This window comes from Prunus dulcis, chromosome 2 (genome assembly GCF_902201215.1).
Source record: "Prunus dulcis chromosome 2, ALMONDv2, whole genome shotgun sequence".
NCBI lineage: Eukaryota > Viridiplantae > Streptophyta > Magnoliopsida > Rosales > Rosaceae > Prunus > Prunus dulcis.
Genome location: NC_047651.1, coordinates 4,650,391 through 4,670,394, shown reverse-complemented (window position 1 = coordinate 4,670,394; position 20,004 = coordinate 4,650,391). Strand labels below are relative to the sequence as shown.

The 20,004-nt window shown below is 36.0% G+C and overlaps 2 protein-coding genes across 2 annotated transcripts; both read left to right on the top strand.

The window, feature by feature from the left end:
- The first annotated feature begins 7,186 nt into the window (after positions 1-7,186).
- LOC117619758 (cysteine proteinase inhibitor A-like) lies at positions 7,187-7,802 on the top strand. Its single transcript, XM_034349786.1, has 2 exons — positions 7,187-7,417; positions 7,489-7,802. The coding sequence occupies exons 1-2, from the start codon at positions 7,313-7,315 to the stop codon at positions 7,765-7,767; spliced, it is 384 nt and encodes a 127-aa protein (XP_034205677.1). The 5' UTR covers positions 7,187-7,312; the 3' UTR covers positions 7,768-7,802.
- An 8,029-nt stretch (positions 7,803-15,831) lies between these two features.
- Positions 15,832-16,839, top strand: LOC117619916 (probable carboxylesterase 15). Its single transcript, XM_034349981.1, has one exon. It carries the CDS (start codon positions 15,832-15,834, stop codon positions 16,837-16,839), a length of 1,008 nt encoding a protein of 335 aa, XP_034205872.1.
- The last annotated feature ends 3,165 nt before the right edge of the window (positions 16,840-20,004 follow it).

Below are 20,004 nucleotides of genomic sequence, written 5' to 3'. Positions count from 1 at the left end.
GTCTCTCTGATTGCAAATTTGCAACGACGTTAGGTATAATATTTGTAGATACACAAAAGCACACACATCATCAACTTCAAAAAATTGTCTCTCTGATTGCAAATCTGTGTCATCTGTTAAGATTATGATGTGGAACAGAGTTCCATCTGGTAAGATTTCGTAACCCTTGGGATCTCAGAAAAATCTGGTTATGTCGGCGGTTTTCTATATAAACCGTCGTGGTTATTTCAATTCTTGTCATTAAGTAGATCTACCGGCGTAGGATAAGAAAATCAAAGAAAAAAATTGTTAACAAAAATTCTTATTAAGGCGACGGTTTAAATTAAATGTACGACGTATAAAATGAATAAATACGACGTTAAATTTTATAGTACGATTTAAAGATAACGTCGTAGAACTATACGAGAATGACGTCGATATATTTATATTTTCCGTCGTTGTAAATTAATTTAATACGGCGATATTTTGTATTTTAAAGCCGTGGATTTGTTTGTAATTATACGGCGTCTTATACGAAAACCTCGTCGTGTTATTTTATGAGTAAAAACGGCGGCTTTTATTGAAATCGTCGTCTTTACTTTCTACGTCGGTCGATTCATAACTTCTGCCGTTCTTTGTTGGCTTTGATTTTACTCTGCGGAAATCTGTTTCAAATAGACGTCGGTTGTTTAATTAGGTACGTCGTTGTTTTTGAACAGCCATTTGAATCTCATTTTTAGTTGTCTAAGGTGGTATTACACGACGGTGTTTTTAGAACCGTCGTCTTTTTAAAAACCACGACGGTTTTCACTTAGACCGTCGTTGTTTTCTAGTCGTCTTTTTCACTTTTTGTAGTAGTGATGGATAATAATCTACCTATTGGTAGTTAATGAAATGCTCGAAATAAATTATAAATAAAATATGAAGTCTGGTGGCAACGATGTAAAAATATAGGAATACTATGACCAATATCTACTGGTCATTTAAATTTGAAATTGGGTTTTACATATAGATTTATAGAGTGATGGGTATATGTCTAGGAAATAGAAAATATAGAGACCTATATTGGGATAGAAAATATAGAGACCTATATTGGACAAGCCCAAGAATAGGAAACAAAACCATTTCATAACTTATTGGCATAATTTTTAGCCTTTGAATTCTGTTTAAAAAGTATATATGATTATATTGGTCTATATATTTAAACTGTGATAGCAGGTGATGAAGAAAATGGAAAGTTGAAGTCTATCTATAAACTGGGGAGGCAAAGCAGCTAAGTTTAAAGTTGAAGTCTAGGAATAATGGAGCCACACCGCTGTTAATATATTGGGGTGCATGCATGCTTTAGTGGCTGTTATGATATTTCTCTTGTGCCAATTTTCTAAGAATAAGGTGGTGTTGTGGACTTGTTCTTCCAATTTCTTTGTTTGTTTGTTTGTTTTTAATATTTATTTATTTTTTTTATCAAAAGCAAATGAACTTCATTCATAATCAGATCAACATCATACTGAAAATCAGCAGTGCAACAGTGTGGTGTCGTTAAAACTTTATCTTAAAAAACACCCCAAATAAAGAAAATTCAGTCAAAAAGAAAGAATACCACTTGCACGCAACCAAACTAGAACATCACCTAATCTTCCCTACATGCATTTCTATTCACCATATCTTTATCTCTACATGCAATGTGCTGGAATTAATTATGAAGGTGTTTTTGATATCAATTGACTTTCCACTTGTACGAACTTCAATTTTTTAAGCTCTCTTAAGTTTAGGAGATACATTACCAGATGTAAAAAAAAATTGTAATAAGTGAACAAATTAACCTAAGAGTGGCCATTCTTTTGTTCACTAGTAAAAAAAAAAAATCCTTGCGCGACGAAACTATAAATTTTGTCGCTCAAAGTCTTGCGCGACCAAACTTTGCGCAACAAAAAACAATTCATTGCGCAAAGTCACTTTGTGCGACAAACTTTTGCGTGACAACAATACTTCGTCACTCAAAGTCTTGCGCGAGGATAAAAAATTCGTCTGGCAAAGTCACTTTGCGCGACCACAATACATCGTCGCTCAAAGTGACTTTGCGGGACGAAACAATAAACTTCGTTGCACAAAGTCTTTAGCGACGAAGTGTGTTTCGTCACGCACAGTCTTTACAATAATAAATAAAGTAAATAAAATATATTTTTAAATCTTTGCATGACGTAATCCAAACATTTCGTCGCCTAAATCAATTTTTTTTATTTTTTTTATTTTGTATGCATAACACTTAAGAAATTAAATGGTATATATATTTATTAAGTAGCTTTAAATTTATTATTTTAGTTCGGATCGGATTTTTGTTAGAAAAATATATTATTGTAGTTCAGATTGGGTTTTTGTTAGAAAATATATATTTTAAATTGATGATCGAATTAGTTCATTGAATTCATATAGGGTCAAAGAGTAAAAATCATCAAAATTGGAGTTAAAATAACCGTTAAATCATGATTTTTCATTTATAACCGTCGAAAAGTTATGTCCCGTTACTTGATCTCCGAATGTTTATTTTTTTCGATTTTTGGCGTATATGATCTCGAAGTATAAACAAACACGTTTGACGGTTGGATCGTTGAAACTAGTTTCGTAGATGCGTATGCCATCAAAACAATGGATTCACTAACAATTAAAAGTTTATTTATACTATCGTATAATATAACATAAGATTTTGTGGTATCCATTAGTGTAAATATTTTAAATTGAAGGTCAAATTCAGTCATTGTATTCATATAAGGTCAAGGAGTGTAGCTGTAAAAATTTATCAAAATCAGAGTTAAAATAACCGTTAAATCATGATTTTTCATTTATAACCATCGAAAAGTTTTGTCACGTTACTAGATCTCCGAATGTTTATTTTTTTGTGATTTTTGGGATATACGATCTTGAAGTATAAACAAACAAGTTTGACGGTTGGATCATTGAAACTAGTTTCATAGAATGCGTATGCCATCAAAACAATATATTCACTAACAATTAAGAGTTTATTTATACTTTCGTTAAATATAATAGAAGATTTTGTGGTATGTACTAGTGTAAATATTTTAAATTGAAGATCAAATTTAGTCATTGTATTCATACAGGGTCAAGGAGTGTAGTTGTAAAAAAATTATCAAAATTGGAGTTAAAATAACCGTTAAATCGTGATTTTCATTTATAACCATCGAAAAGTCTTGTCCCGTTACTAGATATCTGAATGTTTGTTGTTTGAGATTTTTTTGGGAATACGATCTTGAAGTATATACAAACAAGTTTGACGGTTGGATCGCTGAATGGTGTGTGTATGTATAATATATATATATATATTTATTAAGTAGCTTTAAATTTATTTATTTTGTACGTATAACACTTAAGAAATTGAATAGTATACATATTTATGAAGTAGCTTTAACCTTATTTATATTTTAAATCGTAATATAAATTTTTTTATTTTTTTATTATTCATAACAATTATTTTTATAAATATTGCGCTACGAACCAATTTTTCGTCTCTTAAAAGTCTTCACAACAACAGTTTGTTGTGCAAACCTGTAAAAATTTGGGCTGGTACCAAAAATGGGATGTGGGAAAAAAAAATTTAGACTTTGTGCGACCAATATTTTTCGTCGCGCAAAACTTTAAAATTTTGGGTGGGTATCAAAAATGAGACGTGGGAAAAAAAAAATTTAAAAGTTTTTTTGGACTTTGCACTACCAATAATCCAATGCTTTTCGTAGCGCAAAGTGATACGGTTTTTAAAACCAAAATAACTCCTCCACCATTTTCTCAATGTCTTTCTCTACTCTTACCTCTCCTCTCTCTTTCCCGCTCCCCAAATCCCACCGTTTCTCTCACATTCACTCCTCTCACTTAATCTCTCATCTCTCTCTTCACTATCTCTCACTCTCTCATATCTCTTTTCACTATCTCTCACTCTCTCATCTCTCTCTCACTATCTTCTTTAATTCTCTCACACTCACTTCTCCCTCTCATTCTCACTCACTCTTAATCTTGCAAAACGTATATTCTCTCCAAATTTTAAATTTTTTTCATTAATATGTGTTTTTGGAGTTAGTTTTGAGTTTGTGTAGGGTTTGGGGTTGAGTATAGGGTGAGGATGGGAGTTTGGGTTGGATATGTGGTATAACAATTTTAGGGGAGATTATGTCAATTTATTTATTTATTTTTGTTATTTGACCATATTTGTTTTTTTTTGTGGGGAACCATCGAGACTTTGACGGCTAAAGTTGACAATTAGGACGCTATCGAAACGTATCATCCGCCACTACCACCACAATAGGCTTGTATTAGGATTTTATTATTGTACTTTGTTAATTTATGTGTACATTTTGAATATTATATATCTATTTATTTATTGGATAATTTGATCTCTATTTTTCATATGTCAATTTAAATTAAAGTAATTAAAAAAATCATACAATTAAATTAAATTTAAAACGTTAAAATTCGAATAAATTAATATAATTAAATTAATATTAAAACAAAAAGTCAAAAACCTTGCGTGACAAAATATTTCATTGAGCAAACTATTAAATGAGTTCATTTTAATTAAAAAAATTTAAAACACAAAAAGTATTTCGTCGTGCAAATATTTGCGCAACGTTATTATTTGTCGTGCAAAACTTTAAAATTTTGGGCGGGTACCAAAAATGGGACGTGGGATTTTTATTTAAAAATTTTTTTTTTGCCTTTACGAGACGAATATTTTTCTTCGCTAAAAACTTTGCGCGACCAATACTTTTTCGTTGCGCAAAACTTTGCATGACCAATAAGGTTTTGTCACGCAAAACTTTGCACGACCAATAATTTTCGTCTCTCAAGGTAGATTTGCGCGATGAAAAATATTTTTCGTCGCACAAACCCTTTCTTCACAAATTTTGTGCGACGAAATTGTATTTTACGCAACAAACTTATTTCATTGCACAAAGTGTTTTTTGTAGTAGTGGTTATAATCGTGGAGTTTTTTAAAATAAAAAAAATTAATAAAAAACAAAATTGGCTAAAATAGTCACTTTACAAAAGTTCTATTCCAAAATGGGGAAGTGGCTATTATTGAATAAATGTTTTGAAAAGTAGCTATTTTAGCACAAAGCCCTAATAAAAATAATACAAGTTTACAAGTAGCGAGAATCAAGAATTAGTAAAACTGCCATTGTTAGAAGTATGCTCTAGAGCCAATCATGAGATGAACTCTAAGGATATTTCACCTAATTAATTAAGGAAATTATGTCGTTTTGAGTAATAATCTTAGTCATTTACTTTACCAACAAGTACGTGGATCGTGAGACTTATAAAGTGACTTAAAGAAGTTAAGTTCATGAGACCTTTCTGTACCATGTCCACATCCTAAACAGTTTGTGGTCATAGGATAATCAACTAGGCTTTGATAATCCACAAAGACTATCATGCATTATATTATATCTGCTCAATCAGAAGGATGACTAGTCTTGAGTCATTCGTGTGAAGACACTAAGATAAGTATATGAGTGTTCAATAGAGAATGAATTCACTAAACGCAATCAACAGAGAGAACTTAATTGGAAGCTTTACTTACATGTCAATCAAGATCTTTTAGTTGGAATAGTCCAAATTAGTCCTTAACCTGAGGTACCACAAGTTGTCTCATGGAAGTGTTGTGGGCCCTTAGCCATGTTGAAGCGTTGTGTTACTCTGGGCATAACCCAAAAATATGACTAGGGTTTGTGATCAATTCATGGAGACATATGAGTGTATATCTTCAGTAAAGCAGGAGAATGCTCAAAACATGTGACTTGGACGTCTTTGGCCAAAACAATGAGCTGGATCAACAATTGAGATTATTATCATGCTCTAATGAATCACATGAGACTATAGATCACGCTAAGGGATTGACATGAATTCCATGCCACAATAGCATGATCAAGAGCATTGATTAAGAGAAGGATCGTACTGCATGGTAATTTCAACTAAATAGGTTCACAACCCCGCTCTATCTTGGCTTGAGCAACCGTAACATGTTGCTAGATGTCACTCACATTTTGTGAAAGCCCTGAGAACAAAATATAATATAGTTCTCATAAAGGAAAATTAAAAAGAAGTTTTAATTCACAATCGACCAACAAAGAGTTTTGAATTGCCCACTAACTTATCAATTAGAATGTCATGAATCGCACACCAATAACGTTAGATGAAATGAAATAAATATAATGTTCATAGACTTATTAATTGAATTAATTATGAGAATGCGTAAATTTAAACGACTAGTTAGACTGCCATAGAAGGTCAACAATCAACAAATCTACCGTGTACGACGCATAGTCCATACTTGCTCTCAAATATATTATTGGACCAAAGTTTGCCCTCTCACTCTGCTTTCAACACATTCCCCTTGGTAAAAGTCTTCTACTTCCGTTTTAGTCCAAGGGCAAACAAGATTTTGCCCAATCATTCAGAAAAATATACCTTCAGGTGTTCAGATTGTATTGTTTCTTAGGAGGCATATATAAATTTGCATGTGCATGCAGCATGACAATGCCCCAAGTTTAGGAGTGAAATATGTTTTTCTTGATTTGGTGTGCCTTATTACTTTGAGTAAGTCTTTATATATATATATATATATATATATATATATATATATATTCTCTCATCCAGATTTTCACACGTTATTATCGTGCTGATGCCAATACAAAAAAGAGAGAAAAATATGAAGGGATAGTAAAAAATACATGGCGTCCGCAAAATAATAACGTCCGACGTCCATATAGAAGAATATATATATATATATATTTATTTATTTATATTTATCAATTCATATTGTGATAAACATAAGAACAATAGTACTGAATGGCAAGGATGAAAAACAACAACGGCTGCTAACGGGATCTAACCGAGTGGAAAAGGGCATTGAGCTATAGATATAAGATTTTAAGTTCGAACCCCCGTAGCATCTTGGTTGTGTATGTGAGAGAAACCCACATTCCATGTAGTTTAGACTATCCCTTACTAAAAAATTAAAATAAATTATTATTATTAATTAAAAAAAATTAAAAAAAACCATGGCTACGAGTAGAAAAGACAATCATGGCTTCTCAGAATTTTATTGGGCAAAAATTTCTCTAACGTTAGTAATTGATGTCCTTGATAACACAGGTATTACGTAATAAATTCTCTGTCGAGGAGTCAACAGAGTTGAAATCGAAGTTTCGTCGTCTTCCTTCCTCCTCCTGTGTGTATTAATAGCCATACAACTCTCTGACTCCACTTCTCACACCTCCTCCTTCCTCTAAAAAAATATAATCAAATCTAAAAGCCCCACCCAACCATGGCCGATATCATACTTGGCGGAATAACCGATTCTCCAGGAACCGTGAACGGCGTCGAAACCATAATCCTCGCTCGCTTCGCCATCGGAGAACACAACAAGGAGGTAAAAACCCTTTTATTCTATTTCTGTCAAACAAAGATTGCGAATGGGATTTTGATTGAACAATTGTGCAGCATAATGGTCTGCTTGAGTTTGTGAGGGTGGTGAATGAAAAGCGGCAAATGGTTGCTGGGATGAATCACTATTTGACTATTGAGGCCACCGACGCGGGCAAGAAGAAGCTCTTTGAAGCCAGGGTCTATGTGAGGGCTTGGGAGAACTTCAAGAAAGTGTCGGAGTTCAAGGAAGTGAAGTCCACGGAATTCCGTATAAAAAACATAAATTTGTTTCTTCTTTTGTTTTTTTATTTTTTTGTTTTTATAATTACCTGGTCATTTCTTCGGAAAACATAAATTTTTTAGTAAAAGGATGATAAAGAAATCCACAAGTTGGCATGTCTATAGGAGGATCTTTCAGTTCCTTGAGTGGCTCCTTTCTTCTTTGGATGCAAGCCATAAGTGATTGTATATACTCAATTTCCTTCCTCAGTGTTTTGTTTCGCTTAGTAGCGGGTGAAAAATGATAGAGGAAATTTTTGGTTATGTATTCTTCTTCTTTTCATAGTTGAAGTTGTTCATCTTCTTCTTATGCAGAAAGAAGAAAGGAAACAAAACCATTTCACAACTTATTGGCATATTTTTAGCCTTTGAATTCTGTTTTAAAAGTAGGATTATGTTGGTCTATATGTTTAAACTGTGAGAGCAGGTGATGAAGAAAATGGAAAGTTGAAGTCTATCTATAAATTGGGGAGGCAAAGCAGCTAAGTTTAAAGTAGTGCAACAGTGAGGCCTTTTAAAACCTTGCCTTAAAAAACCCTCAAAGAAGAAAAATCCAGTAAAAAAAAAATAAAATACCACTGCACACAACCAAACTAGAACATCACCTAATCTTCCCTATCACACTCAAGCATAGGCCACAACGAAAAAGGTGCATCAATATCCCAACACGACCCCACACGTTCCTTCAGCCCAAACTGTGCCAGCAGATGAGCCCCATTATTCCCTTTTCGGGGTTGGAAACAAACATCAAACAACCATCTGGGACATTAAACCTTTGATATCCTTCACAATGTTCCCCACATTTATCCAAGCGACCTTGGGAATTCAAACCAATCAAAAATCCACGAAAACCCAATGTGTTATAATTCTATTCACCTTATCTTTATCTCTACATATGCAATGTGCTGGAATTAATTATGAAGGCGTTTCTGATATCAAATGACTTTTCGTTTGTACGGACTCCAATCTTTTAAGCTCTCTTAAGTTTAGGAGATACATGACTAGATGTGCAAAAAAACATAGTAACAAGTGAACACATGAACCTAAGAGCGGCCATTATTTTGTTATAATCATGGAGTTTTTTCAAATAAATAAAAAGTGAAATGAGCTAAAATAGCCACTTTTCAAAACTTCTATTCCAAAAATGGAGAAGTGGCTATTATTGAATAAATGTTTTGAAAAGTGGCTACATTAGCACAAAGCCCTAATAAAAATCATACAAGTTTACAAGTAGAGAGAATCAAGAATGATTGAAATTGTCATTGTTAGAAGTATGCTTTAGAGCCAATCATGAGATGTAAACTTTGAGGATATGTCACCTTATTAATTAAGGGCATTATGTCGTTTTGAGTAATAATCTTAGTCATTTGCTTAACCAACAACTATGTGGAAGTGACTTAAAGAAGTCAAGTTCATGAGACCTTTATGTACCACATCCACATCCTAAATAGTTCGTGGTCATAGGATAATCAACTAGGCTTTGATAATCCACAAAGATTATCATGCATTATATCTGCTCAATCAGAAGGATGACTGGTCTCGAGTCATTCATGTGGAGGCACTAAGATAAGTGTATGGGTGTTCAATAGAGAATGAATTCACTAAATGCAACCAACAGAGAAAACTTGAATGGAAGTTTTGCTTACATGTCAATCAACATCTTTCAGTTGGAATAGTGCAAATTAGTCCTTAACCTGGGGTACCACAAGTTGTCTCATGGAAGCGTCGTGGGCCCTTAGCCATGTTGAAGCGTTGTGAGAACACTCAACCAAAACCCGACCCATTTAATAAACGTTTTGTGTCTGGTTTGGGTAATCTTAAATAGGTTATTAAATAAGTTACCTAGTTAATAATTAGTTTATTAATTCCTATTTTAAATTTAAAGGGGGAAACATTAAAAAGAGGAACACATGAGACTACATCAGGTTAATAAACATGATATTTCACATTTAAAAAAAAAGAAAAAAAAAGAAACATGAGATTACATTAACTTAAAAAAATTATTTAAAAAATAACATCAGGGCGCGCTTCCTGATTCCACAATAAGAACTTTTAGTTTGGCCCTCTGGATCTCCTCGTGGGTTTTCACACATAGTTTCGTGGGGCTCATCACTTGAGCTCCCAAAGATCACGCCCTTAGGAGCATAACTTATGTCGTGATTTCGATGCTTGCGTTTACCTGATTGATCCAAGGCCTCCAACTGCTTTTGCATGTATTGAGAATAAAAATCTACCATCTTTAATAGCTTTTGATTTTCTTCCTGCAATATTTCAAGCTGATGTCGATTCGCCTCCGCCAGATTTGCCCTCTCCCTTTTCAAACTCCTTATCACACGCTGACAATCTTCAACCAAATTCTGCTCTGCAACCAACTGAGCTCTTAGCACCTCTACCTCATGAGATTTCACAATGAGGCGATGCCCTACACTTGCAACATATGCCGCACTTTGCATGCTTAGTGTCATAGCATCACTCACCACCTAGTTATCATCCCTTGTTCCTAGCACACGCACATCCTTGGGAGTCACCAAACTTCTCTCAACTCCAACAGTAGCATCGTTATCAAGGAGTAAAGAGTTGTTTACGGTAATTGGTCCTCGTGGCATCTACACGGTGCAGCCCCTTGCCCCCATGCTTGTGCTGGCGAAGCTAGGTTCATATTGAGAGAAAATGGGAATGAATAGGCCATTTTTTATCTGAGTTTGAGGAGGTGGGTTTAGCTTTTTATGAGTTTGAGGAGATAGGTTTAGAAGGCAGTTTAAGGAGATGAGTTTAGATTTTGAGTGTGATTTTTTTTTTCCCATTATTTCCTTTTGTAGAAGTAATTTGCGGGGCCGCTTCATAATAATAATATGTATTTTTTAAAGTAATTTACAGGGCCGCTTCGTAATTTCTGCTCCTTATTTTTCGCTCCGTGTTTTCCACCTTGAGCTCCATGTCTCCGTGATTAGAAAATATAATATAAAATTAATTTTTAATTTTTAATTTAATTACTATATATAAGTTAATGAGAGAGAGAGAGAGAGAGAGAGAGAGAGAGAGAGAGGGAAAAAATAGAAAAAGTAATAAGAGAAGGGAAGCAAAGGGTTCGAACCCATACTCCACAAGGGATCCTTGGATTATAATTGTATAATTGTAATATTTAGCATAGGCTAAACGGGTTAGCGGGTTGACATGGAACCCACCCGTTTATTAAACGGGTCATAATTATAAGAATAATAAACTGAAGGGGAAGAGAGATGAGAGACAGAGGTGAAGAATGATTGCACAGACCAACATAATATGTTCTTGTATTATCAGCTGTATATATGGTGTACACGGCTTAGACCTTCTCAAGTCTATTTACAGAAGGCAAGTAATATAAGGTAAGTATAATTAATCTCATATATTACATAATCAATTGTAAACTAATTCCTAGCTGGGATGAAGCTGATCTTGTGATGGGGAGTCTGTCAATGCTAATTGAGTGGGATAGACTGATTTCATGGAATGGGCTGATTATGTGGAATCATGATATGTATCATGATTCTCTTTACTCTCCCGCAAGCGCAACGGAGCAACGCAAAGATTAAGCTTGGATTTAAGAAGAGAAAACCGATCATGATTAAGACCTTTAGTGAATATGTCAGCAAGTTGATGAGAGGAGGGAACGTAGAGAGTATGAAGTGCTTGCCGAGCAACGAGTTCGCAGACAATGTGATAGTCAATCTCAATGTGTCGTGTGCGAGCATGGAAAATAGGATTGGCAGCCATATAGATTGCATAAATATTATCAACATAGATGCATGGGGCAGAATGAAGGGGAATGCCAAGTTCATGAAACAAGTAACGAACCATCAGATTTCAGCGGCAGTATTGGCAAGAGCTTGATATTCGGCTTCAGTGCTAGAGCGAGAAACAGTAGACTGTTTCTTGGCAATCCATGTGAGAAGATTAGGACCGAGAAAGATACAAGCACCAGTGGTAGAGCGTCGATCATCAACTGAACCAGCCCAATCAGCATCCGAGAAGCTCCGTAAAGTGAAATCATTAGACTTGTGAAAGATGAGCCAATCATGAATTAGTAAAACTGCCATTGTTAGAAGTATGTTCTAGAGCCAATCATGAGATGAACTCTAAGGATATTTCACCTAACTAATTAAAGAAATTATGTCGTTTTGAGTAATAATCTTAGTCATTTACTTTACCAACAAGTACGTGGATCGTGAGACTTATAAAGTGACTTAAAGAAGTCAAGTTCATGAGACCTTTATGTACCACGTCCACATCCTAAATAGTTCGTGGTCATAGGATAATCAACTAGGCTTTGATAATCCACAAAGACTATCATGCATTATATCTGCTCAATCAGAGGATGACTAGTCTTGAGTCATTCATGTGAAGGCACTAAGATAAGTGTATGGGTGTTCAATAGAGAATGAATTCACTAAATGCAACCAACAGAGAAAACTTGAATGGAAGTTTTACTTACATGTCAATCAACATCTTTCAGTTGGAATAGTGCAAATTAGCCCTTAACCTGAGGTACCACAAGTTGTCTCATGGAAGCGCCGTCGGCCCTTAGCCATGTTGAAGCGTTGTGAGAATACTCAACCAAAACCCGACCCATTTAATAAACGTGTTGTGTCAGGTTTGGGTCATCTTAAATAGGTTATTAAACAGGTTACCTAGTTAATAATTAGTTTACTAATTCCTAGTTTTCAATTTAAAAGGGGGAAACATTAAAAAGAGGAACACATGAGACTACATTAGGTTTATAAACATGATATTTCACATTTAAAAAGAAAGAAAAAAAAAAGAAACATGAGATTACATTAACTTAAAAAAATTATTTAAAAAATAACATTAGGGCGCGCTTCCTGATTCCACAATAAGAACTTTTAGTTTGGCCCTCTGGATCTCCTCTTGGGTTTTCACACATAGTTTCGTGGGGCTCATCACTTGAGCTCCTGAAGATCACACCCTTAGGAGCATAACTTATATCGTGATCTCGATGCTTGCGTTTACCTGATTGATCCAAGGCCTCCAGCTTCTTTTGCATGTATTGAGAATAAAAATCTACCATCTTTAATAGCTTTTGATTTTCTTCCTGCAATATTTCAAGCTGATGTCGATTCGCCTCCGCCAGATTTGCCCTCTCCCTTTTCAAACTCCTTATCACAAGCTGACAATCTTCAACCAAATTTTGCTCTGCAACCAACTGAGCTCTTAGCACCTCTACCTCATGAGATTTCACAATGAGGCGATGCCCTACACTTGCAACATATGCCGCACTTTGCATGCTTAGTGACATAGCATCACTCACCACCTAGTTATCATCCCTTGTTCCTAGCACACGCACATCCTTGGGAGTCACCAAACTTCTCTCAACTCCAACAGTAGCATCGTTATCAAGGAGTAAAGAGTTGTTTACGGTAATTGGTCCTCGTGGCATCTACACGGGTGCAGCCCCTTGCCCCCATGCTTGTGTTGGCGAAGCTAGGTTTAGATTGAGAGAAAATGGGAATGAATAGGCCATTTTTTATCTGAGTTTGAGGAGGTGGGTTTAGATTTTTATGAGTTTGAGGAGATAGGTTCAGAAGGCAGTTTAAGGAGATAAGTTTAGATTTTCTGAGTGTGATTTTTTTTTCCTCCCATTATTTCCTTTTATAGAAGTAATTTGCGGGGCCCTTCATAATAATAATATGTATTTTTTAAAGTAATTTACAGGGCCGCTTCGTAATTTATGCTCCTTATTTTTCGCTCCATGTTTTCCACCTCGAGCTCCATGTCTCCGTGATTAGAAAATATAATATAAAATTAATTTTTAATTTTTAATTTAATTACTATATATATAAGTTAATGAGAGAGAGAGAGAGAGAGAGAGAGAGAGAGAGAGAGAGAGAGAGAGAGAGAGAGGGAAAAATAGAAAAAATAATAAGAGAAGGGAAGCAAAGGGTTCGAACCCATATTCCACAAGGGATCCTTGGATTATAATTGTATAATTGTAATATTTATCATAGGCTAAACGGGTTAGCGGGTTGACATGAAACCCACCCGTTTATTAAACGGGTCATAATGGTTGACCCGAAAATTACCCCAATTATTTCAAATATCTTAACACCTTGATTAATCCCTCCCAATGATCATGTCCATGATTGCTTGTGTATTTACTAAGCATGCTTACTGAATAAGCTATGTCAGGCCTAGTAGAATTCATTAAATACATTAGGCTCCCAATTACTTGGGAATACTCCAACTAAGAAATTGCAATCTATTATTTTCTTTAACTTGCAATTTACATCAAAATGAGTCACAGCAGGTTTGCAGTCAAATTGGCCAAACTTTCTTAAAATCTTTTATGCATAATGGAATTGAGTAAGAATATAGCCATCACTATTTCTTTTTATTTGAATTCCTAGAATGACATTATAGCTTGACCCAAGTCTTTCAAGTCAAAACTTGAATTCAACATTTTCTTTGTAGAATTTACATATCCTTACTTGTTCCCATTATGAGCATGTCATCAACATATAAACATATAATAACACAAGAATTCTTGTTTCCATTATGAGCATGTCATTGAGCTAAAGGAGGTTAAAAGGGAGTATTTGAACAAATTTGATTGTAGCCTATTATTATAGGAGGGCAAACATAAAATATGCAGTGAGATGCATTATGCATTTGCATAAAATTAGGGGATGAAAAATGGTTAGCCACCAAATAAAGATCTAGTGGCATAATTTGTAAATAAATCAATTTACATGGACACATTGTCATCCAATTGGGTTTTACTTAAATGTTGTATTATTGGTGGGTTATCGTTTATGATTTTTGAGTTAGAAGGGCCCATTTCAGTATGGAAAATACTTTTGCTCACCACTTTAACTCAAGGTGTATGCTCATCCTAATACTTAACACGTGTCCATAAACATATTTATGATTGACTTTTTACTTTGATTTATGGACATGTATCACGTGTTGAGAAAGGTGGTGAGCACCTTGGGTTAAATTGGTGAGCAAAAATACTCTCTTTCGGTATGACCCTACTTTTAATTAAGATGATCAATAAGGTAAAACCATATACTAGAAATCAGTCCTACTCACCTAAGGACCTAAAAATGAGGTCTTGTGAGGAATTTTTTTAATAAAGGTATAATTAGTAAACTAAACCCTCATTTATACTCCTAATTTACCCAAACAAACCCTATTTATTCTAATCCACAAAAAAACAAAAATCCAGCTAATAATAAAGTGAGAGTATGATTATACTTGATTTCGTTCCTTAGAAATTGATCATTAAGCAGCAAATATCTTTAACTGGGTACTCAATTTGATCACTTTCTTGGAGCGAAATACAGTTTTGAATTGATCTTAACACCAAACAGAGCAGATACTTGATTCATAACAAAAACCTTCAAAGTAAATATACAATAAAAAGAAAAGAAGAAGGGCTTAACCACTACCCAAGGGCAAATAGATTTGAAAAGTTGAAAGACAGACCAAACTTATTCAAGCACGCTGGAAAATGATGAAGATGACAATCGGGGTGGTCAATCGCCACTTCTTCTTTACCAATCATGATGCATGGAATTTTAAAATTGGTTCTTTGTTAGCTATATTAGAAAAACAATGAAAAATAATTGAAGAATCAAGTTTAGAATCAGTTTGTGCCTACCTGAAATAGAAAAAAATCAGACAGAAAAGCAATGAAGGGAATGAATCACTCTGGAGAAAGAACGTGAATCCCTAACCTTTTTTTTTTTTTGGTTTTATTATTAGAATAATTGGGGTTTGTTTGGGTAAACATAATGCGGATACTGCATGCCATGTGGTAGACAATGTGCGTGCTATCATGGACAATACACACGGCAAGTCATTTGCAAGTCCAGCAACAAATGTATTTTTTTCAGTCAACAACTGCTCATGCCTTACTAATTATTTATTTATTTATTTATTTATTTATAGTTTAGTTTCATCGTGGCTATTAAAAAAAGACTTATAATTTGGCTTTCACATTTATGAATAGGTCGTACATGATTAGAAGCTTCTGCTTAATTAGTTTCACACACACTCACAACTTCTACATATATAGAGAGAGAGAGAGAGGGTCGTCCCCAAGGTCACGCGCACTTCTTCCTCTTAACTAGATTATCAACCATGATCTCCCAGAAGAAGCTGCTCCATGAAGTGTCCGGTTGGCTTAAAGTCTTCGAAGATGGTTCGACTGACCGCACATGGACTGGACCCTCTGAGGTAAAGTTCATGGTCGAGCCGGTCCAACCCCATGAAGAATTCATCAATGGAGTTGCTACACGTGATGTGGTGGTCGACAAAGACTCAGGCCTTCAGCTACGAATCTATCTACCGGAGATAAAACCCAGGGACGAGATAAAGCTGCCCATAATCCTCCATTTCCATGGAGGTGGCTTTTGCATAAGCCGAGCTGATTGGTACATGTACTATCACATGTACACCAATCTTGCACGGTCAGCCAAGGCCATTTTTGTCTCTGTCTATCTAAGGCTCGCACCCGAGCACCGTCTTCCCGCTGCTATAGACGACGGATGGGCTGCTCTCCTCTGGCTTCAATCCCTTGCTCAAAGTGACTTGTACGAGCCATGGCTCGTGGATCACGCGGACTTCAACCGCGTGATCCTTCTAGGAGATAGCACAGGAGGAAACATTGTGCATGAGCTGGCCGCTCAAGCGGGGAAGGTGGATTTGAACCACATGAGGCTAACAGGTGGGATTCTTATCCACCCCGATTTCGTTCGATCCACGAGGAGCAGGTCGGAGTTGGAGCAGCCAGAGTCTCCTATGCTTACACTTGACATGGTGGACAAGTTTTTGAGCTTGGCACTTCCAATGGGGTCCAGCAAGGACCATCCTATAACTTGTCCGATGGGTTCCGGAGCACCAGATTTAGATACCCTGAAGCTTCCACCATTTCTTCTATGTATTGCTGAAATGGACATGATTGTAGATACTGAGATTGAATACTACGAAGCCATGAAGAAGGCTGAGAAGGATGTGGAGCTCTTGATTAGCCCTGGTGTGGCTCATAGCTTTTATCTTAATAAGATTGCCATTGAAATGGATCCGCAGACGGCTTCCCAAACTGAGATTCTGATTTCAAGGATCACAGAGTTCATCAGTAAGCACTAAAATGTTATAGTCGATCTCCATTAGTATGCCTTTTTCTGTCTCGTTTTGGTTGGATAATTGTATGTCTTATCTTTCTAATGGAGACATAAAGATCCACCAATACAAAGTGATTGCTAAAATATGAGAACTATGAGAGAATATTTGTTTGTGGGAATTTTCTGTGTATTCTTCTCTTTGTAGGAGGTCATATTTATAATACAACGAAACCGGAATGGGCAAGTATATAATAAATTCAAACGAAACCTGAATGGGCAAGTAAATAATAAATTCATATTTCTATTTACAGTAGGAAATCAGGAATTAAAGTAAATTAAATATAATTATAATAGGAATCCTTGGTGTGTAAGGAAAGAAAGTCAATGGTCCACAAGTCACGCCAACACTCCCCCTCGCGTTGGTGCATAGATGTTGCTAATGTCCAACTAGTCCAGTGAATTGTGGAATGCTTTACTAGAAATTGCTTTTGTCAACATATCCGCCAATTGATCCTCGGACTTTACGAAAGGAAACTGAATCACTTTAGCTTCGAGCTTCTGTTTGATATAGTGCCGATCTACCTCAACATGTTTGGTGCGCTCATGTTTAATTGGATTCTGCGCAATAGCTATTGCAGCCTTGTTGTCACAAAAGAGATTCATTACAGATGTAGGTATCTACCCAAGTTCAGTAAGCAACCTCTTTAACCAAATGAGTTCGCAAATTCCTTCGGTCATACCTCTGAACTCGGCTTCTGCACTGGATAAGGCCACCACCTTCTGGTTCTTGCTTCTTCATGTAACCAAATTACCTCCCACGAATGTGAAGTAACTGGATGTGGATTTCCTATCTATTATATTTCCTACCCAATCTGCGTCTGTGTAACCATTAATATTCAGATGACCATGTTTTGAGAACATAAGTCCTTTTTCGGGTGCAGACTTCATATATCTAAGTATCCGAATAACTGCATTCATGTAGTCTTCACTCGGAGAATGCATAAATTGACTAACGACGCTCACTGCATAAGCAATGTCTGACCTAGTATGAGACAAGTAGATCAATCTTCCCACTAACCTTTGGTATCTTTTTTTGTTAGTTGGAACTTGATGCAGGTATTCTCCAAGATGATGACTCTAAACAATAGGAGTGTTTACAGGTTTGCAATCTAGCATTCTTGTGTCTGTTAATAAGTCCAAGACATATTTTCTTTGAGAAAGAAATATGCCTAATTGTGATCGTGCCACCTCGATCCCTAAGAAATATTTGAGTACACCTAGATTCTTCATCTCAAATTCAGTAGAGCCAAATAATCTTGTAGCTGAGATATTTCACATTTATCATTCCCAGTAATAATCATGTCGTCAGCATAGATTATTAAAGCTATTACCTTCCCTTTTTGATGTTTCAAGAACAAAGTATGATCTGAGTTACTCTGTCTGAAACCATTGTTCTTCATTGCCATGGTGAACTGTCCAAACAATGCACGTCGTGACTGTTTCAGTCCATACAACGCCTTTCGTAATTTGCATACTGTTCTAGTCTGAGTAGTATGATATCCAGGAGGAATGTCCATATACACCTCCTCTGTGAGTTCTCCACGAAAGAAGGCATTCTTTACATCAAATTGGTGTAGTGGCCAGCCCAAATTAGCTGTGAGGGACAATAAGTCTCTGACTATTCAATTTTGCAACTGGGGCAAAGGTTTCTTCATAATCTACTCCATAAGTCTGTGTGTACCCTTTCGCCACAAGTTTTGCCTTGTATCGCTCGATAGATCCATCAGTGTTGCGTTTTATGGTAAACACCCATCTACATCCGACAGTCTTTTTTCCTTGTGGTAAAGTTTTCAGTGTCCAAGTCTGATTCTTCTCAAGATATTTCATCTCTTCCTTTATAGCTTAAACCCATTTAGGATCTTTAAACGCTTCAGCAACCTTGGTTGGGATATGAATAGCAGACAACTGATGCACAAAGGCTTTAAGTGGTTCAGACAGCTTCTCAGTGGATACATGATTCGCAATTGGATATTTTGAAGTCTTGCCAATATCAGGTGAATAACGATTTGGTGGCTTTCCACGATTCTGCCTGAAAGGTAATTGGTATCCAATAGAGTTATCCTCTAAATTCACAAGTGTAGTAGGAGTAGTTACCTCAAGGATATTCTTAGGAGATTGGTCTGTTGGTACTATTGAGTTAGAGGGAGGGTCTTCATCTTGTTGTTCTATATTGTCTGTAGGTGTGGGACTCGAATCGAAAATATCTTCGCAGGGATCAGGTGGGTTAGGCGATTGATCGCTTTTCGGCAGAGTGTAATCTCGTGCTCCAGAATCGGGACGATCAATCATTCCTGTACATAGGAGAATTTCTTCGTTTTCCAAGTTGCTCTAATTCTGCTCTTCACTTTGTATCTCCCCCTGAAGCGTAGAATTGGATGATGGGTCACGAAAGAACAGCTCAGATTCCATAAAGGTTACATCCAAAGTGACATAGGTACGTCGAGTAGGAGAGTGGTAACAGTGGTAGCCTTTTTAATGAGTGGCATAACCCACAAAAACACAACGAAGCGCACAAGGACCAAGTTTGCTACGTTGATTTTTGTGGAGATGAACGAAAGCCACGCATGCAAAGATTTGAGGTGTGAGTACCAAAACAGAGGGCAGAGGTCTATGTTGCGCAAGCATTAGTAAGGGAGTTTTAAAAGTCAATACACCATAAGGCATGCGGTTGATCAGGTGAACTGCGGTGACAATAGCATCATCCTAGTGATGGCGAGGAACATGAGGGCTAATTAGAAGTTCTCGAGCGGTTTCAAGAAGATGTCGATTCTTTCGTTCAGCAACATCATTTTGTTGCGGTGTCTAAGGACAAGTCGTCTCATGGACAATTCCATGTTGTTGGAAGTAAGTCTGAAAGTCATGATTGACAAATTCTCCACCATTGTCTACGTGAAGAATCTGGATTTGAACATTAAACTGAGTTTTCATCTGTTTGTGGAAGGATTGAAAACGGGAAAACACTTCGTTTTTATTCTTCAGCAAAAATAAAGACATGTCATCTGTGTACAATCATCTATGAATGTGACAAACCACCAAACACCAGAAGGAGCAGTGATAGGTGAAGGTCCCCAGACATCAGAGTGAATTAACATAAACATAATAGTACACTTGTTCGTACTCAACGGATAGG